This window comes from Vombatus ursinus, unplaced genomic scaffold (genome assembly GCF_900497805.2).
Source record: "Vombatus ursinus unplaced genomic scaffold, bare-nosed wombat genome assembly UNPS02013931.1, whole genome shotgun sequence".
NCBI lineage: Eukaryota > Metazoa > Chordata > Mammalia > Diprotodontia > Vombatidae > Vombatus > Vombatus ursinus.
Window position 1 is genome coordinate 594,761 of NW_020953709.1, and position 23,688 is coordinate 618,448.

Here is a 23,688-nt window from a genome sequence, read left to right on the forward strand (position 1 = left end):
CATCATTTTGTCCAGAAATCCTCGATAAAGTGTTTAAATAAGTGACCCCGAGGGCTAAGAACCTCAGGGCGGGAAATGTTACATTGAAAACAGCATGAGTAACTCCATTTTGCCTTTGTCTGCCATTTTGTGAAGTTAAGTTCCAGCTTCTTGTAAGTCCCCTGATCATGGGGGAGTCACAAGTCGACCCCTCCTACCTCCGTGTCTCCTGATCCCCCCCCCCCTTCAATAAGGAACAAAGTGGCTCAATCCCTACATCCTGCTCTTTACTCCTTTAACTGAATATTGACTGTGGAGAAACCAAGGTCCTTGCAAAGATCAAGAGCCTTGGATTGGATTTGTTTCTAAATAAATTATTGTCCAGGTGTCTATTCCACCGTATCAAAAAGAAGCCCTGTCTTTCTCACAGCCTCTTTCAGGTTCACCAAACTGAACTGCATTCAAGGGCCACAGCTTTTGTAAAAGCTATGGATTTTCCAAAGTCCAAAGTCTCTTCTTAAGATGGAAACTCTCGTGCTTTCTTTCCAATTCAAGACCAAAATAATCAGTCAAGAGAATGGCTAATGCTAGGTCCTCTGACGTCTTAAGGCAAGGCTTGTTCTAACCTTTATTTCACAGTGGCCAAAACAGAAAGTTTGAGAATATGTTTTGATCAAGGAAACAAATCAAGTGTGACAGGGTGCATGATTTCTCCAAATGTAGACCTAATAGAGTAAGGTAAAATTCTCCTGAATGTTACTGTTGCCTAGGCTGGAGACCAGCCCACTTTATTCATTGTCTCTTCCAACCTGGACCTGGCAGTCAGATACAGAAGGGAGGGTTTTTGCCTTTGCCGATGTCAGTGATATGTACCATCCCGGGGACAATTCCAAAGTGAAGCTTGTCCTGCTTTGCTGAGGCCCAGGGCATGGAGACCGAGGTCCACCTTGCGGCCCACTCTCCTGTTCTATCAATCACGATGACGCCGCCTAAGCCTTTGACCCTCGACTTCATGTAACACAAGGCAGCATCAGCAGCCTCTTGGGGATTCTTTCCTAAAAACGAGAGGGAGTGGTTATGGAACACTTCCTAGCTGTTAGCAAAGAAATAGGGTATTAATACCTTCAAGGACATAAAAAGTCCTTTTGTGGAGCAAGTAACCTCCCAAGGTTACTTAAAATAGGATTTAATGTAATTTTAAAATGATTTTAATTGAATTGGCACAACTGGGGCCCACTAAATTCTTCCTTTGATCCTGGGCCTTGATGGCCAAGCTGCCCTGATACAATAAAGCCCAGCGGAGCCCTCTGAAATCTGCCCTCAAACTATTCATTTTTCTAGTTTCCTTTATTATCTGGGCAAGGGAACTAAGTACTTAGTTTAAAAAGCTTTCTCTTTCCAGATCCTTCTAGGTGGGAGGTGGGAGTGTAAGGTACGGCCAGAACACCCACAAGAATCTACAAACAAGACTTGCTGCAGACAGGCTCCACCAGAGCCTTACGAGAGTGGTCAATGGTCAGCACAGATGGCGGGACTTCAGGGGTCAGTGATTTCCAACAATGTGGAACACCCGTCTCCTGATGTAGACCAAGGGCCTTCCACAACTCAGCAGAGGTTCACCAGGGGCCGATGCAGTGGAAAACGCCGGTATCGGCCGGTGGCTAAAAGAGGTGGCGCCTCTACAGACACAGGCCCGTGCTTGGCTCCCAGGTGGACAGAGGGACAATTGATTTGTCAGTCCCGGGCCCGTGAGAGCTTATACTTCACTGGTGGAACCTTTGAAAACATCCCCCAAGTACTAAAGGGAAGGCACAGTCACCGAGTCTTAGAATCTGAGGGGTGGAAGGGCCTCAGCGGCCTCTAGAGCCCACTGAGCCGCGGCTGTCTGCCCTGCCTGAATCTCTGGGGAGCCGCCCCCCTCGTGCACAGCCCAAGCTCTTGGCCTCCCCGCTTCTTCCACATCACAGCCCTCAAGGCCTTGAGAGAGCTCCAGGCTCACTCTGCCCACTTCCTCCTCACTGACTCAAGGCTCTTCACCAGCCTCTCCAGTTTGCCACGGTCCTTAGCCTGCAGGGCCCAAACTGAACCCACTCCTCTAGAGGAGGTCTGAGGAAGGCAGAGGCTTGGGGGGCTGCCCCATTTCTCCGCCCCCTCCGCTGGAGCTTGTGCTCCACTGACGTCTCGAGTGGAAGATTTTACATTTATCCTAATGAAGTCCATCCTGTCTGACTCAGCCCAGTGAACACATTTCCTGAATTTGTTTTGTTGACTTCTAATCAGACTAGGAAGATTGCAAAGAAATCCCATTCTGCCCTTTGATACCTTGCTCCAAGTGGAAGATAACCAGTCTGGCAAGGTTGACCCTTAGGATGCTCTCTCCGTGCCCAGTGGTAGAAACAGCCCCGATCTCATTGTCAGCGTAGCCTCCAGAACCTGCTCAAGAAGAAAACAGTGTTCTTACAGGGGGCCGAGGAGATGCCCAAAGGCACGGGGCTCTGCGCTCCAAAGGGGAGCTGGGACGGCGGCTGCGCCCAACTGCTCTGGACCTCGGTGCCATCACCAATAAGATGAGGAGTGAACCAGATGGTCTCAAAGGTCCCTTTCAGTGTGGACATTTTATGGCCTCATGGCTGGGAGATTTGGGGGAAGTGACTGTGACCTCAAAACCCACTGATCACGACAAGTGGCTTTGAGCTTGGTGCTCGGGTGTGCAGGTGTCTACGTGTGTGTGTGTACGTGTGTGTGTGTGTGTGTGTGTGTGTGCACGTGTGTGTACGTATGTCCAGGTGGGCCTCTGGGGAAGGGGCGTTTCCTAAGGTTTTGTGGCTGATGCAAGTCTCAAGTTACCATCTGGTGAACAGTCAGCTTGGGAGTGTCCATGAGTAAATTATTTGCATCTGTCCTCGTCCTCTTCTCCATCCCACGTGAGATTTTAACAGAAGACTCAAGCAGGGCAAAGTCTGGGGTTAGCTAAGAATAGGGTATGTATGAATATGTATATAAATGTTGATACACGTGTATCTGTGGGTGCATGCACGCATGTACATGTCTGCATGCATGTACATGTTTACACGCATGCATCTCAACATGAGCGAGCATCTAAACTTTCTCAGCTAAAAAAAGAACTTTCTGATGAGTGTCCTGTGTGTACTCACAGCTCGACTCTTCTCCTGGCATGGATCATCAACAGTCTGCCCGAATGCCCTGAACAGGCTGGACACACCTGGGGGTGCCCTGACGGGGCACTTTCTGCTCAGAATTTTTCTAGAAATGAGAGACTGCAGGCTGTAATTTAAAGCTAGGTTGGAGACTGTCAGCTCTGGGCTGTGACTGCCTTGGAAAAATGGGAAAGGCTCCCCTGTCCTCAAAAACAACCAAAGCCTCCATTTGAAGGCCTGCATTAAGGGTCAGCATCAGAAGGGATTCGGCTCTGGAATAAAACTGAACCATAAATGAAGGATTGGGCATGGGGAGAGCCGTGCCCCTCAGAGGGAGTCAAGGGAATCCCTCACTTCTTATTCAAATCCTGCAATGCCTGTACCAGCGCTCTGAGGGTAGATGGTAGATAAGGGCATTTGTTATTTACATTCTTATTGCTACAAAAAAGGTCAGCATAATTTGTGTTTATTCTTTTTAAAGGCAGAACCCAAACCCCACTTCACCCCTGGAATTGGGTCCAGTATACCTTATGTAAACTTATAATAACTTAAGCCTGAAATATCACTTCAACCACAAAGGTGCAGCTTATTTTGAGTGGTGAATTATTCTGACCACTTTTAAACTTGGTTATATTACATTTCTATTCTCAGCTTCTCGTCTCTTTCCATGGAGCAGATCCTTTTAGACCAAGGCTGTGAGAAGCTCTTGGCACGAATGAAGAATGACACAGATGAGTGTAGTACTTTGGAGGGAAGAAAGCAGGGGAGTAGGAGTGCGGGAGGGGGACCGCGCCTTTGACCTTACCTACACAGGGTGAGTCCCCCACACGGCCGACCATTTTATTAATGATCCCTCCAGTCGATGTTGCATAGGCAAGGTTTCCATTTTTGTCCAGGGCCACAGCACCTACTGTTCCAGTGTTACTGAAAAAAAAAATAACAACAGCAGAATAGAAGGCCGGGCTAAAGCTTACAATGCAAGCTTTATCAAAGTCCCACGTCGGTGAAATCCAGTTGTACCCAGGTCAGGAAAGGACCCCAAAGGGAGCCGACTGGCTGTTTATTCTGTAGGAGCCAGACAGAAGAGGCCACGGATGACGGGTGTTTTACATCCACAATGACCAGCACTGACTGAAGAGATTGCCTAACCCTCTTCTCTGCTCCTCAAGCAAGTAAAGCTGTGAGTCAAGAGATGGCACCGAGTGTCAATGGAGGCCAAGCTCCTGTGGCTAGCTTGACTGTGGGGACCTCTCTTTCTCTTCACTCTCTTCTTTTCATCTCCCAGCTCCCACTCATCTCTGTCCCACTCTTCCCTCTCCCTTCTTCTATGCAATGGGAGAGAAAAGGTCTCCCAGGAGCACATCTGAAGCCCCACCGGGTGACCCACTTGAAAGATTCAGCCAGGAGGAACCACAATGTCTGATTTTGAAGCCGTCCTTAGGGAATCGAGGCACTCTGGGAGTGTTCTGCTCTTTCCCAGCAGTGGAAGACAATGACTTTGGAAATGAGATGGCGAGAGGCAGAACTTGGCTTTCTGAGGGATCACAGAACCATAACAGGCTCTCCTTGAAAGGCTGGAATGATGCATACTAAGACTAGGAAAGACAAGGTTGGATATGTCGGACTCACAGACCTGATCAAGAAGGCTTTGAGATGAAAATTCAAGGGAAGAAAACAGCTCTTATAGAGCTGAATATGAATAGGAATATAAAACTGAATAGCAGGTACGATCAAGAGAGAAGGGAAGGAAGTGCTTGGGGACAAAGGGATCTGGTGGGGGGGGGCCCAGAGGATGCATGACACAGAGAAATGACTTGTAGAAACATGACGGCAGACACTTGGGTCAGGAGACCGAGAAAGAGACATAACTGTGGGAGTATGATATGAAGGAGGATGGAGCACACTCTGGCTGCCTGGACACCTGCAGAGAGCAGAATTTGAGAGAAATGCTCAGAGTCTGCTGACATTCTGACAACTGAGGTCTGACCATGCTGTGGCTTTCCTCCTTACGAAGTGAAATGGGAAACTTTTAACTCTTTAAAATCTGAATCAGGCCGACCTTGCAAGTCTTATTGCACATCACTGCTTTCCATTTACTCAGTGGTCTGACCAAACTGGCCCATCTGTTGTTTCTCTCTCTCTCTCTCTCTCTCTCGGCAATTGGGGTTAAGTGACTTGCCCAGAGTCACACATCTAGTGAGTGTTATGTGTCTGAGGCCGGATCTCAGAGAGGACCCTGCATCTCCTCCCTGTGCACCTTTGCCTAGGCTGGCCCTGCCACCTGGGATGGCCTCCCTCCTGGCTCTTAGAATCTTGAGCCTTCTGCAAAGTCCAATCCAAGCACCCCTTCCCACAGGAAGCCAATCCTCAGTCCCCCAGTTGTGAGTGCCTTCTCCCTAGAAATCATCCTATTTCTACTTTGGATGTCTTTTTCTGTATCCATATTATTTTTCCCCAAGAAGATGTAAGCCCCTTGAAGACAGAAACGGTTTAATTTTTGTCTTCACATTCCTAATGCTGAGCATATATCCTGGAATATAGTATGAGCTGACAAATGCTTGTTGAATGAATAAATGAATGAATGACCCTGCAAACAATAACCTGGCTGACCTGAGGCTCACACCCAACAGCTTCTGGAATGAGTGATTAAATCAATGGCTTGGGAGATTTAGTCTTCCCCACTTTTTTCCATAGTGGAAACAGACTTACTAAAAATAAGACGAAACCAAGTAGATCACATATAATACAGGAAAGACATTTAAGCTACTAAAAATGCTATAGGAGAAAAACAACACAATGTCAAGACAACCTATTTTTTTTTTTACATGATCAGCAGCCTGGAAGATCAGAGCAATGTTGTAGACACAGCATGTCCTGATTTATAAAAGCACTGGACAAGCTTCTCAGCCTACCCTCATGGACAAAATGACAAAGTGTGAACGGGTGGCGGGGCGGGGAGGGGGGGAAGAGACTTCCCAGCCAGCTGAACACCTCTGCCCAAAGGCCGCTACCTGATGAATCCAGGCGCCAAAAGGGAGCCGTGTCCTGTTTAACATTTTGTGGATACTTGGATGAAAATATGAAAGGCAACTTATCAGAGACAGCACAAAGTTGAGAAGGACAGATAGTGAATGGAGAAAATGATTCATTTTTAAAAACCCTAATCCAAGCCTGCTGTGAGAAAGCTGGCACATCCAGGACACTGTGCTTGATTCTAGGCCCCACAGCCTAAGAGGGACACGGCAACCTGGAGGGCGTATGAACAGGCAGGGAAGGCGTGAAAGCTGCAAGGAATCCAGGCTTCGGCTCAGGGGGGTCTGAGCGCTGTCTCACTAAAGGTGAGGTATGCTGTACGGTTTCAGAAGGGAGAGCGAGGGTGTACAAGAATGCAGATTCACTCTACGAAGACCTTCGGAAGGACAAAGGAAAGGGAGCCAGGCCTCCCTCTGGTCTTCCCAGCTGCCTCACGAAGCAGAATGCTCCAGGTCACTCCAAGTATCCCATCGCTAGGCTGGCTTGCTCCCTGGTTCTCGAAAAGGACCATGACATACGAAGAGACATCAGGCAGGAGGGAAGACTTAAAGCCTGCCAAGGTCCTTTCCCACTCTGGGCTTAGACTTATAACTTTAGCAAACCAAATCGAAGTCAAGACCCATTACAATACATTTCAAAGTGCTGTTCTAATTTTGTTGTATTTAGTATTGTTTCAAACAAGTCCCCTGGGACTTAGAAACTCATTACACAAAAACTTCAAAACGTTGTTAATTTAAACTCTGTCATAACACAGACAGGAGCAATGTGAAAGGTTTCTTGTGTTACCGTTTAGAAAAGGTCAAGTGGATAAAGAACCCAGATGGGAATCTGTACAGGACAGATAAATCCTTCTGGAAAACCAACTTCTGCTGCTCCTGAGAAGCATCCCAGGCCATGGACGCGCGTTCACAGCTGGCCATTCTTGTCCTTGGTTGACCTAAGCTGAACCTCTCTGCTCTCCCTAAGAAGCTCTCGCTAATCAAGGCTGGCTTTTCCTTAGTGGTAGAATCGGTGCTTTCTCACACACAGGGAGGGAATGGAATGGCGTCTAAGGTATACAAATGTGGGAGATTCAATCCTTTTGTAAGTGTTAGCACAACTGTAAGCATTCCAAAGATGCACTTCAGAGTCACAGGAAATACCTACTTGTCAACATCGTCTAGGAAATTCGTTTTTTCAGCCTTTTCTTTTTTCAGACGTTTGATGTTTCGTTCTGTCATCATTTTTTCTCCAGGAACTGTTGGGATCCCCATGCTCTTAGCAAAACATGCCGCACCTCGATCAGTCAGGAAGCAGTGATTTGTCTGATTCGGAAAGGAAAGGAACATCATTAGACCTCCTGGATTGTCCTGACTGTGCAAAGGCAGCTACATCTTCTGAGTACAAAGGTTCAAAAAGGCAAATTCCACTGGTTTCATTTTTCTGGCAGGGCCTGAGAAAGTGCATCTTTCCAAAACAGAAGAGGGAGCAGATACCACTCAATATATGGCTGTCACAAGAACAGCCATCACTTAATAGTTTGGCTAGTCTAATTGGTGCCTAAATGAGGAGGAAAGAGAGTAGTCATGCTTAAGGTCCCACATCAATTCCCTTCCTGCTAGTAAGGAATACCTTCATGACCAGACTACCACGGGCCGGCAACAGACCAATGCTGGATTCTCAGATAACACTGTTTAGACTCACCTCACCGATTTTATAGGACTCTGCCAGGAAGCACAGGCTTCTTGTGGCTCTTACAGCTCTTGAGTCTGGGAGTGTCACTGATAAGTTACTGGAGACAAGATACTCATCATTGAGCCATACCTTTTCCATAACAAGACGGGCAAGCTTAATGGGGTTTGCGATGCTTTTGACTGCAGACACGGCTCCTGTGCACAGACTTTTTCCTTCCATGATGCTAGCATCCATTTCAATCTGACCATCCTCATTCAAGACGGAGCCATTGCCTACAAGAAAAAGAGACGGGGGATGGGGAAGGGCCAAGACCCAACCATCATTTTACAGTTACAATGTGGTTACTGGAGATACGACTCCTCCCTCCCACTCCACGCACACAGCTTACAGGCCCCTACCCTCACTAAGCTGACGTGCACCCCGAGAAGTGAATGAAAGGTGAGCTGAGGCAAGAGAGGGCATTGACAACTGAGGATGATACATTAAGGCTTAAGAGCAGACCTGAGCTGAGCCCTGAAGGAAGATAAGGAGTTTGGGACGTGGAAATGATGCAAAAAACGACCTGATTCAGATTTGCTGGCTTTTTGAGAACCAAGTTAAATTTTAATTTGTTCTTAGCTTGGAATGACTGTCAAGTATAATCCAGTTTTATGGGGACATTGGCCAAAGGACAAAACAATGTACTGGCTTATATAGCACATGTTGCAGAAATATTGCTACTGTTTTAAATTTAAGAAGGCTAAAAAAGTCATCAAAAAATAAGGAGACTCAGGTCAGTAATGTTAAGTGACCCACATAATATTAGCACAGGTAAGAAGGGAAGAGTCAGGATTTGAATCCAGGTCCCAACTCCAAATGTAGGGCTCTGTCTGGGCCAAAGCCTCATCTGGCCAAAAGGGCGAGGGAGGGGTCATCGAAGGCCTGAGGCTGTGGGTTCTTTAGCCCTCGTGAAAAGCAAGTTAACCTGCCCAGAAAGAGGGAACCACGAATAGTTCTCACTGTGGCTGCTGGGAGGGTTAGGGAGGAACAAGAAACACCAAGGACGAGGCTGTCTCATTACAAAATAATCTTCCAAACTCAGCTAGAAGCAAGGGTTCTGTTAAGATGGGATCAGGAAGAGTAGCTATTGCCTCAAGGGTTTCCATTTGGGGGAACTCTTAGTAGAGAAGTTAAAAAAAAATCAACAAATGTTGTAAAGTAGGTAGGGCCAAGGCAAATGTTACTGGTCAAACCAACAGCAAGTATTTTCTAATGGCCAAAGAGAATGCTCAGAACTATGCTGAGTGCTAGGGAGGGCAGAGAAATGATGGAGTCCTTTTCTTTGAAATGTTTCGGTTAGGAAGACATAAAGATCAAAACAAGGCAGTATCTAAATAAATGGGGACATGGAGGCAGTGTGGTGCAATGGAAAGAACCCTGGATCAGGAGACAAGACCTGGGTTCGAATCCTGGCTCTACCTCAACTTACTTGTGTCACCTTGGGTGGGTCACTTAATGTCTCTGGCCTCAGTTTCCCTGATGGTAAATGAAAAGACAAGACCAGATGACCTCTACGTTGCTGACAAATTCCAAGATTTAGGGCTGAAGAAGATCCGAGGAAGCAGGAGGTCAACCCCTCAAAAGATTGTTCCTTATCTAACAAGGCTGAATTGTTGGAAAGAGTAACTGAAATTGTTAACGTGTTATACACAAAGCGAGTGAAGGCCAAAGATCGTTTCCCGGTCACGATCTGAGTTAGCGTTCTCTAGAGCACGTCTTCTTTATCTTTCTTGTGTGCTGGACCCCGGGACAGTCTGGGAAGTCTGTGGATCCCTTCTCAAAATACTGTTTTCAAATGGATGAAATAAAAAATATACAGCATCACAGAGGAAACCAATTTCATGAAATATAGCTATCAAAATAGCTCTAGAGAATATCTGGAGTATTCAGAACTAGGAGGTAAATTTAAAAAGAAGCACCAACATCCTGGTACCTCAACAATTCATTCCTAATTGAGCAAATATGAAGGAGCAACACTGAATATAAGCTGAAATCTATATTGAACCATGTCCTGAGTGCAGCTCCCTCCTCACCAAGGCTTTGCCTCCTGTTCCCAGGGGCACGGATGCCCCCGAGGTGTCTCGTGCTGGGCGGCATCATGCTGGGTCAAGGTCTTGGCAAAGCTCTGGCTCTGACCGAGCCTTCTGAGGCCTTTCCTGGTTCGATGCCCACCCGCGGCACTAGTGTCCACTCCTGATTTCCTATGTCCTCATTAGTCTGCGGTCTCCCTCATTAGAATAGCACCCTGAGGGCAGGGACTGGTCTCCATTTTTCTTTGTATCCACAGGAAATGCTTAAAAAATGCCTCCCTGAATAAACCTGGGCAACAGGGTGTCTGAGGGTCAGAGAAAGGTATTCTGTGTTCTCCTGAAAGGCATGGAAAGAACCGCTACTTCTTTAGCAGATATTCACGCAGTGTTCCTTTCTGGGGGGAGGAGGGTTTGGGAAAGCCTTTTTTAATCCCATCCCCCCAGAAGCCACATGTTGCAAAGGATTCTGAGGCTTTCGTGCCTGGGAAACGTAAGACACTGCGACAGCCCATGACACTCATCATGTTCTACCCACCCTACTGTTCGTGCCACGTTCCACTCGAAAACCATAATGTCCTGATTTTTTTTAAAGATGAGCAAGGGACAGAGATGCAGCAGAGAATGGAATCTGGCAAGGTTCCAAAGGCCGGAGTGCTTGGCAAGGAACGCGGATTTCTGGTTGTACAGGACGTGCTGCTCCAAGGTGGAGGCGAGGCTGTCACACCAAAGCAAAAGGATTCTCCCGCCTGCCCCCCAAAGGAGGGACTCTTGTGCCTCATAAGTAGTTTTATCTGAACTCTCAGGTTTTAGGTTATCGTGGAATTTTAGCTTTTGTAGAGAATACTATAATTTGGGAGGAAAATGGTCTGTGTCTGAGAGATTTTCAAAGGCAGGATGGATTTCCCTTTGTATTTTCTCTTTAAGTAAAAATGCTTAGAATTATGTAATAATCTCTGGCAGATTTGTGCCTAAAAGACAGGGCACGGGAGTCACCTGATACTAACGATCAACAATTGCTGGCTACAGTTCAGTGACATTACCAACAAGTAATCTGCCTCAACGCACCCTGCCTGTTGCCTGGACTCTGCACGTCTATGGATGGACGTCTGAGGCCGTGGCTTACTGCTGGTTGCGTCCTTGAATTTGGTTTCCTGGGAGCTTCTGGACATGTCTGTTGCTCTTCTTCCAATACTCTAGCCAGTCTCTCGGGGATTGAGTTCGGTAGAGAGATGTGGACAGTTTTCGGTCTTCCTCCTTCCCTTTCAGTTTAAAATTCTTCTGTTTAGATTTACAATATATCAGACAAATGTACTCCCCTCCCCTATCTTTGTAAGATGTGCTCCACTACTTGCTAAAAGCAATCCGCATACTTTAAGCCATGGTCGAGAAATCCAATTAGCGTTTTCAGACACCATCTATTTAACCAGTCATTTTCTTTCTAAATCCGCCCATTTCCTGACAGGAGGCACCCACAGTGACAGATGGTTTCATCTGCTATTTTCACTCTGTCTTCTTAGGGCCCAAGTCTTTGTTTTCATCAAGCACCAAATCACGTTCTGAGTATCAAGACGAACCTCGACAATGGGCAGTCACCAGCAGATGACAACCTAGTCGTCGGGGCAGCGTCTGTGAGATGACCAGGAGTCTGTCCAGGAGAACGGACCTCCGCAGGGAGCTTGATTCCCAGGTTCCTCTTCGTCATCATCTCCACGTACTGCAACGAGCACCAAGAGCTGCTCGTGCACAGGGGCAGAAGTGTCCGGCAATGCCTCAGCCCAATGGCTCCCCTGCTGGCCAGGCCTTTCCCATCAGCCCCAATGAGGGTTGCTGCAGAGCCAGGGGCTTAAACAAAGAATCTCCCTCAAACAAAGTTTCTCCCTCAGGGGTTCTTAACCTGGGGGGGGGGGTCTGTGAACTCTTATTTTAAAATTCTGGTAACTATTTAAATATAATTGATTTCCTTTGTAATCTCATGTATTTTATTTTGTGCATTTAAAAATATTATTCTGAGAAGGAGTCTGTGTGTTTCACCCAACTGACTGTCCAGAGGTTCCAGGACCCAAATAAGCTCCCTGTGTACCACACAATATACATTCCCTGGCCAAGGAAAGCAAGACAACAGATGGTTCATGGGCTTCTTTTCTTCCCAGGAGATATTTGGCAAAGCCCCGATTCTGATGCTGTCAATAAAGCACACTGCATGTGCCCCTGCCTTTCTGCATGGACTTGGTAGTTTCGTGGGCAGAGCTTGCCTTGGTAAGCTGGGAAGAGAAGGGACAGGTGAACATCCCTGGTGATGACAGACAGATTACAGGTCCTTCTGCAAGCCGTGAGAAGGTGGGAAGGGATGATCATTGGCTAAATCTTGGAGGAGACATAGGAGCTTAACCAATGGATTAGGGAGAATTCCTCTGAGAGCAGCCAGGCCAATGCCTTTGCTCTCCTCTGGAAAATGGGATGAGGGAATGAGGTACTATCTGTGAACCAGAAGAGAAGACTAGGTGGAAAGAATAGAAAAGAGATGAATCTGCAGAAATATAAACAGGGAAGAGGGAAAAATAAAAGACCCAAGGTCCTGGAAGGATGAAATGAAAATATTTAATTAGCCCTTCCATGGCTTTCTGAAGAGATGGGTCATTTGGGTGATATTCTGACTAGGAGACGGAGTTTTGGAAGAAGCAGGTTTGCTGATTTCAGGATATCAATTACAGTGCAATCTACCTGGGAATTATGGGGTTAAAGGTATCGCCTGCTGCTTTGGGAGATACGACAGCAGCTCATCCTGGGCCAGGCTTCCTCTTTCTTCCCAGCACTAAGGTGCTGCTCTCTGCTCCGGAGTTACAGGGATCTCTTCACTGGGGAGGTCCTTTAAACCTCTTGAGGACCCCAGGACTGGTACTGGGCTTTAGCTCCTGACAGAAGCAATGGGAGTGACGACTCTTTATGGATAAGGGCAGGGGAGGGAGGTGGTCCCAGAAGTGATGGACACGTCTTAGTCCTTGGACCTAAGAGGTTTTTTATGTAGGAACATCCAGGGACAAGAGAGGGCAGGGCCTAGTGGGGGAGAGGCACAGCTGTTCTTAGTGGAAATCAATCACAAGAACTTCCCAGGCTCTATTTCTCTGCTCCAGAGTCTCAGGGCACTTCTCTTCTATCTCACCCGTGGGGAACAGGACTGAGATTGTGTTGGGGAGCTTGCGGGCCCTGCTTTGATGGGATATCTGCACGCTTGCTCAGTGGATGTTTGAGAACCCTGTGAGCAGAGGCAGAACTACAGAGGGAGGACAGAGTCAAGTAAAATGTGGAATATTGTAAGACATTAAATAAAGCCAGAAAGCCCCTCAGGGATCATCCAGTCTGAATGGCTTCATTTGGCAGCTGAAGAGGCTGAGACCCACCAGAGAGCTGAAGGGCCAATTACATCAGACGGGTACTAGATCTGGCCCCAGGGCCTGTCTCCTGTTCTCCAGCAGGACCAGCGTCTCCTTCATTTGTCACTCACACGTATGTGGGAAGATTCCTTGCACTTTGTCTAGAACAGCTGACAGCGGGTCTCCAAGAACCAGATGTGATGGAGTCCCCCTTCTTCAGAAGCGTACCCCAAACCCCTCTGTAGGAAGTCTCAAGTTCAGCATTGTCACCAAAAGCAGTTGGTCCTGGGGTGGGCAGGCCTTATGCAGGATGGTGAGGATGGCTTTGGCGGGAGATGGGGTGAAGCTTGGGAAGGTGGCCAGTGGGCAGAGGTTACGGAGTATACTGACCTGCCCCTCTTCCTTCGGCTGACAAGAGGGTAACTGTTGAACCACTCTCTTAACAGGCTCTCCAGAAGCAAAATGTACACACCCACACACACTTTCAAGTTCAGTCTGCCTTAGCAATACTTTCTTAACTCTAGATAATGACAAATCAAGTCCCATTCTGTAGTGCGTGGTGATTTCCAAGGTGTAAATGCTCACCTCAAAAACTAAACATTTGGCTCCAGTTTTGAGCTGGCCTCGGCACACCCCTTACTGGAGCAGGGAAGGAGGTGGTGCGTGACTTCTCTGGCCGGGAGACAAGGAGCATTCAAACAGGCATTCAGGCGTGATGTCAGACTGGGATTTTCCTCACCCACCAGAAACCAGAAAACTAGAACCCCACCCATCCCTCCCAGAGTCTGCCTCTGGAGAAGGCCTCCAGAGAAGAAGTCATCACCCACAAGCCCAGGGCCTCCAGGCTCCAGCGTGTGCCTGTGGGAACGTACAGGGATGACATAATGAGTCAACTTTGTTGTGGGGAAGGAGAGACTGGAGACCAGAACACGTTCCCTTCATCCTGGCTCATATAGGTACAGGTTTGCTCCCCGGGATTTTTTATTCAGCTAGAGAGCAAACCAAATACTCTGTCACTGTAGCCCAAGTTTGGTTTCTGGTTATGCCCACGCACACAGGCTTGTTTGCCTAGAGGATTCAAACCAACACTCAATCACCACAGGAGTCTACTTTAGCCCCGCAGACCAGGGGATGGCAAACTCACATCCAGACCACCGCAGCTTTTTGTGTGGCCTGCAAGCTAGCTCGCCAGCTGGCCAAAAAAAAGGCAGCGTGTGGGCAGGATTTGGCCCCCGGCCTGCCGTTTGCCGTTGACTCACGTCACTCAGAGTTTCACACAAGGTGGAGTCTGGGTGTAACTTTTACAAAGCTGCCTTAATGAAGAGCTAAGTTGATCTGTCCCTTTTTAAGATGAGACTGAGAAAGAAATTTGTTCTTACTGGTTTCAGATGCTTAAAGTCTTAGAAGTGGCTTTCTGGGAACAAGGTCATGGACTGAATTTGAAAGGAAAAAAAAGAGATTTGAGATAAGTTTTTTTTTTTTAATAAGATTTTCCTTCCTGGAAGATTTTATTATTTGCCTCTTTCTTTTCTGAATCACCCACTTTCCCACCCCATCTGAACCTCTGACCCAACTGTTTTGATTCTAAACTTGTCTTTGGGGACCAGTCATGGGGGGGGGAGGGGAAGGAGAGGGGAGGGAGAGGGGAGGGAGTCTACTCTCCTGGATGAAGATGGGAAAATAGGAGCTGGTCTCTCCTGAATATCCTTTCCTTTCAGACTCCAGTGTACAAATGTGACCCTAAGCTCGAGCCGACTCCCCTCTGTGAGTCTCTGGGGTCTCATGGAGGCAGAATTTTTTTTTCTAAGCTGCTGATCTACATATTTGTGCACACAGGATGGCACCTACCCCATAGAGTGATGAAAAGGAAGTGCTTTGTCAACCTTAAGACCCACATATATGAGTCATTATGATGTTTGGCTGGACTACATACAGCCCCATAACAATGTGCTGGATGGTTAAGAAGCCTACTGTTTCTTTAGAGACCTCTATGTGGTGGCATCTCCGAACAGGAAAGAACCGTGGGGGCCACTGAATCCAACCCATATTGGAACGGGACCCCCCCTACAGAATCTCTGACAAATGCTTATTCCCTCATGAGCTGGACCTCTGCAGAATACCCTCAGTGAGGAGGGACTGAACCCCCCCACTGGGGGGAGGGAGTGTTGGATTTGGGCTTTACAGCATGGGTAGGGGTCAGCAGGCAGATGGGGAAGGAGGACCCCTCCCAGGCACAGGGAAAGGAAAGCGAAGGCTCTGTTTGGGGGAGCTGAAGTACATAGGTCAGGGAAGGGAATAATATAAAATTAAGACTGGAAAGAGATGATGGTTTCGTATGGTAAAATGCCTTGAAAACTCTGGGCGTTTCAGCAGACTGAGAATCATGAATCAGCAATGTGATCCAGAAGTCAGAAAATGAAGGCAGTTTGAGGCTGCAGTAGGAGGTTCACAGCACCCAAAGGTAGGGGGTCACAGTCCCATCACCTTCTGCTCTGGTCAGAGCATTCTGGAGTGCTGTTTTCATTTCTGGGTGCACATTGTAGAAAGGACACTAATAAACCTGAGGTGTATCCACAAGAGGGCCATGAAGGAAGGCCTCAAGGTCATGCTACATGTAGACTGGCTAGAAGAATTGGGGAATAGAAGACTTGGGGGTGGGGGACATGCCATGAGAGCCATTTTCAAGTCCTGGAAAAGCTGTATCATGAGGAAGATGGATTGGGCTTGTTTTGGGGTGAAAGTCAGAGTAACAGTGGGAGGAGATAATGTAGGCTTGAGGAATGAGTGCTCTCCAGGGCTGCCTCGGCAGGCAGGGGGCTCCCCCTCATTGGGGGTCTTCAAGGAAAGGTCAGACGACCACTTGTCAAGTACGCTGGAGATGGGGTTCTTATCCAGATGAATTCTGAGGGCCCTTCCCACTCTGAGGGTGACACAACCACAACCATGTGTGAGAAAGCAGATTCTGACCAGTGGGATGAAGTGTGTCTCAGAAGGACAGATTGAAGAGCAAAGTGAGGAGAGAGAAGGGAGAAAGTCTGACTGGGAGGCAGGGGCCCTCACTGGAGAGCCATCCCTGGGCTGGGGGGAGGGGCGCGGGGACGGGGACAGCAAGAAAAGAACAGACGGGGTGGATGTGGGGAATGCTGTGGGGCCTGGCTGGATGTGAGCAGCAAGGGAGGGGAGAATGAAAGATCAAGCCGATTCTGAACATGGGAGGGTGGTGGAGGCCACCTTAGCGGGAAAGGTCACGCCCTCGGTACGCACCTCTCTTGGTCTCACTCACTTCTGCCCCCCAAACTTACCTGCATTAAACTCGGGGTCATCCTCCAGGGACACCACAGCCTCCTCGACAGCGTCCAGGGCGCTCCTGCCATCTTTGAGGATGTTGTAGCCCAGCAGGGCGGCCTTGGTGACACCGAGTCGTACTCTTTCCGAGCGTTCCTTAGAGATGGAGCCGGCTCCTCCGCCGTGAACCACGATGACAGGCTGAATGAAGTCTGAGGACCAAGCGCGTAAAACCAAGAGCTTTTCAGGACAATGGCCAGACCAGCGGGACAAGTGGGAGGAGTGATCTCCAAGGGGGATTTTTGTAAGGGCAATACAGATGTAAGTATCTGTAGAGTACCTACTGTGTGCAGGCTTACGCTAAGCACATTTCACAGATATCTCATCTGACTCTCACCCAGGGTAGGGAAGGGATATCATGATTCCCATTTTACAGGTGAGGAAACTGAGGCAGGCAGTGGCTGCTCAGGGTCACACAGCTAGGAAGTATCTGAAGCTGGACTTGAACTCAGGTCTTCCTGACTTCAGGCCTAGCTGCCTCTCTCTATCTCTACTGACATATCTATAGCAATATCTATGTATAGTTCTTTTTTTCTCCCTCTATTCAATTTGCTGTTATTCAGTCGCGTCCAACTTTGTGACCCCATTTGGGGTTTTCTTGGCAGAGACACTAGAATGGTTTGCCATTTCCTTCTCCAGCTCATTTGACAGATGAGGAAACTGAGGCAAGGACGATGAAGTGACTTGCCCAAGGTCACACAGCTAGTGAGTGTCAGGCTGGATTTGAGCTCAGGTCTTCCTAACTCCAGGCCCGGAGCTCCCTCCACTGAGCCACATAGCTGCTCTCTATTCAATTAAATCAACATAATTAATAATTAATAAGCCCAATATGATGTTTAGATGCAAGCAATCTGGGTCACCCTGCCAACCCTCCTTCTCAGTCCTCTTTTGCAAACTGTTCCCCATTTAGTTTCCACTTACTTGTGTACGTGTCTCATCCTTGCACTAAATGTGAGGAAACTGATTTGCTGGAGGCCCCCAGATAGCCAGGATGGGATGTGAAGGCAGGCCTCTCAATGCCCAACTCAGGCTCTTTCCATGGCACTACCCTGCCTTCTAATAAGGACAGCAACTGGACCTCAGATTTCACTAGTGGAGTGAGGAAACCCCTTCCACCAAATCAGGTGGAACCTTCTCTGCAACCTGGGGTCTCCTGAGGGGCTACAGCAAAGGTGCCAGCAGCACGCGGGCTGACAACCCTCCCAGAGTTGGGCCTGAACCAGATTAAGGTGTAACTGGGAAATTTTAACAAAATAAAAATGCAATGATAGAGATAGTATTAACATGGGGTATGCCTGCAGGCAACCTTATGGAAGGTTCAGTGGTTCATTTCTGGGGTCAGCACCATTGGCCTAGAGCCCTGAGAGGTTAAGGGGCCTGCCTCGGAGGTTTGGCTTAAAGCCAGGTGTTCCTGGATAAGGCCAACCCTCTCTTCTCGACTCCATGGTTCCCTCTGATACAGCCCCCAACTGCTCCTCTAATACCTCAAGCTGGGAAGGTTTTCCATAAGTGCGCAGTGACGGATGGCCTGTTTGTTATAAGAAGCCCAGGCTGGCTAAATGTGGAGACACTCATCACCAGGCTGGCTTGGGGCGGTTTTTGTTGTGACCCTAGCATTTCTCACAGATCACGGTTTTCCTACAACATGGAGAGGCTTCTGTCTGTCTGGGGAGAGGAAGGACCCCCAGTGGGAAATGCTGGGTTTGTGGAGACGGCGGGCAGCACCCTCCACACAGCCCCTCTCGTGGCGTGGAGGCATTTCTGGGCTAACCAACGTCAAGCCAGAAAAGACTAAACCAAGCCTAGCAGTTCCCACCAAGTTGGAAAGGCTTCAGGTACTGACCCGTGATGAACTGGGAGGACCTGGAAGAGATGTAGGAACGATGGTCAGAATGGCCGGTCTGGGAGGAGCATGGGATGTCAGCCATCTTGAAGGTGGTAGTTTACAAGGTCCTGGATTCCATCTGGGCAAAGAAGCACAAAATGTCAGGCTGGAAGGGGCCCTTGGAGCTCACTGAATCCAATCCCCCCTTACAACATGCCAGGTGTGTCATCAAGTGCCCTCTGCCAGAGAGTCTCTAGGGAGTAGAAACGCTTGTTGGGGGTGACCTTTCACTCTGTGATAGCTGTTTATTAGGAGCTGGTGGCTAGCGAGTGCCGTAGAGCACAGAGCACTAGGAGTAAATTCCAAAAGACCTGAGTTCAAATCTGCCCTCAGACACTAGCTGTGTGACCCTGGGCCAGTCACTTAACCTTGTCTGTCTCAGTTTCCTCATCTGTAACACGAGCTTCAGAAGGAAGCTCCACTACCTTCGCCAAGAAAACCCCAATTGGGGTCATGAAGAGTCAGACACCACAGAACAACAACCAGGCAGGAATCATCTTTACTGAATCTAAATTGGACTCTGGGCACCTTCTACCCTTACTCCTGGTTCTGCCTTGGGACAGCCCTTCAGACACTCCCAGCTGACTATCACATCCTCTCCTCTAGCATAGATGCCCTCAGCTTCTTCAGCCAACCCTCCCATGGCCTGATCTTGCAGCCTCCTTCACCATCCTGGGCACCCCCCCTTAACTCTGTCCAGCTCGTCCACGTCCTTCCCAAAAGATGATCCCACACCTGAAAGGAGGCAGCCCAGAAATGGCACACTGGGACTATACCCTCTCCAGTCTTGCATACCACATATCTTTTACTGCAGTCTAGAATCGAGAGAAGTGGGAGTTTGGTTGCCATCACATTGTTCACCCCTCACAAGATTTTCTTCAGGTGAACTACTGAAGAGTTTAGCTAGTAGGGAAGCTGTGTCTCTCCAATTTTGTGCCTTTTTTTAACCCAAGTTTAAATCTTCACATTTATTCCTACTCAATGTATCCCATTGGATTAAGGACAGCATTCTAGCCTGCCAAGACTTCTTTTGGCCCTTACTCTGTTCTACATCGGATTAACTATACCTCCTGGCTTTGGGCCATCTGAACAAGAATGCTCTTTATTTCTGAGTGACTGGCAAAAATGTTAAATAGCACAGAGCCAAGCTCAACTCTCTGGGAACTTGGGACATTTAAACAATTTCAAAGCCTCTTAGTTCTACTGTTGCTTACATCTCCTCAACTTGTGCTCAGGCATTTCCGAGAAACTTTGTCCAATTACCATTCTATTTGTATTTTCAGAAACTGGAAATGAGGTCAGTCTGTGATGCCTCTCTGTGATAAACCTCCTCCTTTTCTCTACAGATACTCACTAACCATTGCTTTAATAATATGCTCTGGGTTTTGACCAGGAATGAAGCCAAGTTCACAGTGGCCTAAAGTCTGAGGAAACTACTCTTCCTGTTTTTGAAAATGAGGAATTTGTCCTTCTTCAGTCCTCTGCTCAATTTGTTCGTTCATTTTCAAAGTGAGGAAACTGAGGCCCACAGCTGGGAAGAGTTTACTAATCCAGGGGTCCCTGTGCACTGCATAGTGACTTAGAAAACCACAAATTAACATTACCTATGTATTGTTATATTTTTGTTTACTGTTTCCTAATTACATTTTAATCGGGTTCAGGCCACACTGGGAGTTTTGGGCCCTTCTGTCACTGGAGGGTTTGACACCTCTATACTAATTTGTACTGGATCCTCACTACAACAAGGCAACCCTTTTATTTCTCCTTAATTTATTCCTTTTCTTACTCTCCAATCGACAAGCATTATTAAGCACCTACTGTGTGTCTGCAGCTGTTCCAGACTCTCTTTTCTCCTTTGATCACTCCTCACCTGACCCTCACAGCTACTGTTCCTTGGAAAATAGGGGCTTCTTTCTCCTCTCACAATCCCTCGATATCGTCCTATTCTCTTCTCCCTTATTCCAGTCTCTGATAAAGAGGTGACCTTCCTCAAAAGGCTAACCCCTCTATTGGTTCCCATTTGCAGAGTTCGTCCCTTCCCCCATCTTCAATCTCTCTCTTCCTATTGGCTCCTTCCATTCTGCCCCCTAACGTGTCCAAACCTCCACCAACGGTAACAGAATGGAACCAAAACCCCTGGGACAAGGCCCTATTATCCCCACAAGCCACCATCCTTTGTCTGCTCCTTTTCTCAGTCAAACTTCTAGAAAAGGTAGTCTCTCTTTCCTCAGTGCCTTCACATCTCCCCTCACTTGTCATCTTTCCAATATCCTCCCCAAATTCAAACTGCTCTCTCCAAGGGCACCAATGATCTCTTTGCTGTCCTCTATCTCCTCTCTGGGTTTTAGTGATACCACTTTCTCCTCGTTTTCCCCCTACCTGGCTAACCCCTCCTCCCAAGTCTCTTTTCTTGGATCATTATCCATACTGTGCCCCTCCACTGTGGGTGCCCCCCAAGGCTCTGCCCTGGGCCCTCTCTTCTTACTTTCTCTGTGACCTTGGCTGGACAGGTCCAGTGATCATCTCTGTGCTGATGACTCCCAGACCTACATATGAGCTCCATTAACTGCCCACTGGGCTTTTCAAACCTGATGCCTGGTAACTTCCTGCCCAGAGTCCACATGTTTAAAACAGGGCTCATTCCTCACCAGAACCCAGCCCTCTCTGAGTTTCCCAATCTTCCGGCCTTGCAGCCTCAAGACTTACCATCAGCTCTTCCTCCTGGCTCCCACTCGCCCCACAGCTTGTGATTTCTGCCTCTGAAACACCTCTCCTGGCTGCCCCTCCCAGAGCCCCATCTGAGGTCATCTGCATTATTGCAAAATCTCCTCACTTGGTCTCTCTCCCTACTTCAAGTCAGCCTGTGAATGCTGCTAACGATTCCCCTAGTGTGCAGGGCTGGACGCTGAAGTCTTCCTCTCTCAGACCCTAGTTGTTCTCAAGGCCTCTAGAATCAGCACTGGGCCCTTCTCATCCGGGCTCATCCATCCTCATCCACTACTTTGTATTCCTCTTTCTGCCCCTTAACATCCAGTCAAACTGGAATTCTTACAATTCCTTACTCACAGCACCAAAAGACACAGCTCCTAATCAGTCAGTCAATAAACATTGATTAAGTACCTGCCTCATGCCAGACACAGCACCAGGAGCTAGGGACACAAAGAAGGGCAAACCAGGAAGCTGAGCAGTGCCCATGGTCTACTTTTATTTCTATCTGACCCCAGACCAGGGATCCTTCACCTGGGGTGTCTTTCACACGCTGACAGCTGTCCCTAAATATCGCTGGTTTCCTTTACAATCCCGAGTTGTATTTGAAGACCTTGAAAACATGATTCTGAGAAGGAGGCCATGATAGGTTTCACCAGGCTACCTGCCCAAGAGATGGCTCCTTGACCAAAAAGTCAGTCAGCATTTATTAAGTGTCTGCTGTGTGCCTGGGACTACGGTAAGCCCTGAGGGCACAACAAAGAAAAACAAAAACAGGGTCCTGTCCTCTAGGAGTTCTATTCTAACATCAGTCCCCATCAGCTGGTCAATAAGCATTTATTAAGCCCTTATGATAGACCAGGCACTATACGTTCTGGGGATACAAAAACGAAATATATTAATAGCAACTACAAAATAACATTGGGTGAGGGGACACAGGGGGGGTAGCAGACTCACTAAAACTAGGAAGAAGGAGCCTAGGTCAGGCAGCAGCTGAGCACTCCTGGAGGTGACAGGGAGCCACAGGGGTTTAGTGAATGGGGGAGAGGCAGGGCTCCAAATGCAGAGGGTGGGGAGAGCCTGGAAGCAGGGAGTTCACTCAGGAGGCTGGGGTGCAGGTGGGGGGGGAGGCCTTAGATGGAAAGGGGGGAGGGAGAGGGGGAGGGAGAAGAGAGGGGAAGGGGGAGACCAGAGATGGGAGGGGGAGGGAGAAGGGGAGGGGAAGGGGGAGACCCGAGATGGGAGGGGGAGGGAGAAGGGGAGGGGAAGGGGGAGAACCGAGATGGGAGGGGGAGGGGCTGACAGGTGGAGGAGGGGGCGGGAAAACTTTTTAACTTGTCAATAACTAACTTGTCAGTCACCAACAACACCACAGGGGTCCCTTCCTCCGTGGGGGTGGGGGTTGCGCCCCGCTCCTCCCCCCATTCTGGGGCTGGGGGCGGCACCTCCCCCCGGACCCCCCCAGACCCAGGCCCCCGGCCCCGGCCCTTGACAGCTCCCCCACTCCCACTCCGGACCAGGGCCCGCCCCAACGGCCCCAGGCGTCCAGCCCGCGACCTCTCACCTCAAGCGTCCCCCCCAGGAATGAGAACGCCCGAGGCGGCCGCGGGGTGAAAACCGCTCTTGCGCCTGCGCACAAACGAGCTGGCTCCCGCGGGGCTCATTACGGTAGGGGAGGCGCCCCAGCGGAGTTCATTACGGGGCTGCTCGAGGGCAGTTACGGGACCAGTGTCAGCCGCCTGCACGGGGGAAAAGGCTCTGGCGCCCCCGCGGAGTCGTTACGGTAGAGGCTCGGGGGCGCCCCCTTGCAGTCATTACGGTAGAGGCTCGTGGGCGCCCCCTCGCAGTTGTTACGGTACAGCCTCTCTTCTGTGCCCCCGAACGCCGGGACAGAATGGAAGCCTAGGGGTGTCATTACCGTAAACCCTCCCGCAAGCCCCTGGGGGTAGTGATCACGGTACGAGGCCCTCGTCTTGCGCCCAGGGGTGGGCGTTAGTCTGTCTTGCCCTATCTCATCCTGCTCTGCTTGGGGGTGGCGGGGTTGGGAGCCCAGCGGATTTATTACAATAAAGGCGTCTGTCCTCTGGGCCAGGGGACGGGGTGGGTTTAGGCGCTCCCTAGGTAATTACGGTAAGCCCCTTCCGCTGCCGAAGCCCCGGGCGGGCGCAGCGGAGGGAGACGCTTACCGTATCACCGTAAAGACTCTCTTCCCGCACTCATGGGGGTGGTAATTACGGTAAAGTCCCCCTTGGCCTGGAAAGGGCCGAGAGCTCCTCCAGGACGAGGAGCATCCAAACTCCCATGGTGTACCGGGGAAACTGAGGCCCAAGGAGGAGACCCGAGTTCAAATTCAGCCTCTGCCGCTTACTAGCAGTGTGACCCTGCCAAGTCACTTAAAACCCCCAAACTAACCTGCCTCAATTTCCTCATCTGTAAAATGGGAACAATGACAGCACTTTCCTGCCAGG

General features: G+C 48.9%; 1 protein-coding gene across 3 annotated transcripts; it reads right to left on the reverse strand.

The window, feature by feature from the left end:
- Positions 1-564: 564 nt before the first annotated feature.
- ASRGL1 (asparaginase like 1) lies at positions 565-22,938 on the reverse strand. 3 transcript variants are annotated; one of them, XM_027858778.1, is made up of 8 exons: positions 22,785-22,938; positions 18,473-18,593; positions 16,587-16,781; positions 7,974-8,116; positions 7,317-7,474; positions 3,943-4,061; positions 2,302-2,412; positions 565-1,034 (listed from the first exon to the last, which is right to left on the reverse strand). In XM_027858778.1, exons 2-8 carry the CDS (start codon positions 18,555-18,557, stop codon positions 802-804), a joined length of 1,044 nt encoding a protein of 347 aa, XP_027714579.1. In that variant the 5' UTR covers positions 18,558-18,593; positions 22,785-22,938; the 3' UTR covers positions 565-801. The 3 variants fall into 3 exon arrangements, with proteins under 3 accessions (XP_027714579.1, XP_027714580.1, XP_027714581.1); XM_027858779.1 differs by lacking the exon at positions 22,785-22,938 and adding an exon at positions 21,221-21,321; XM_027858780.1 differs by lacking the exon at positions 22,785-22,938 and adding an exon at positions 21,000-21,071.
- Positions 22,939-23,688: the final 750 nt, after the last annotated feature.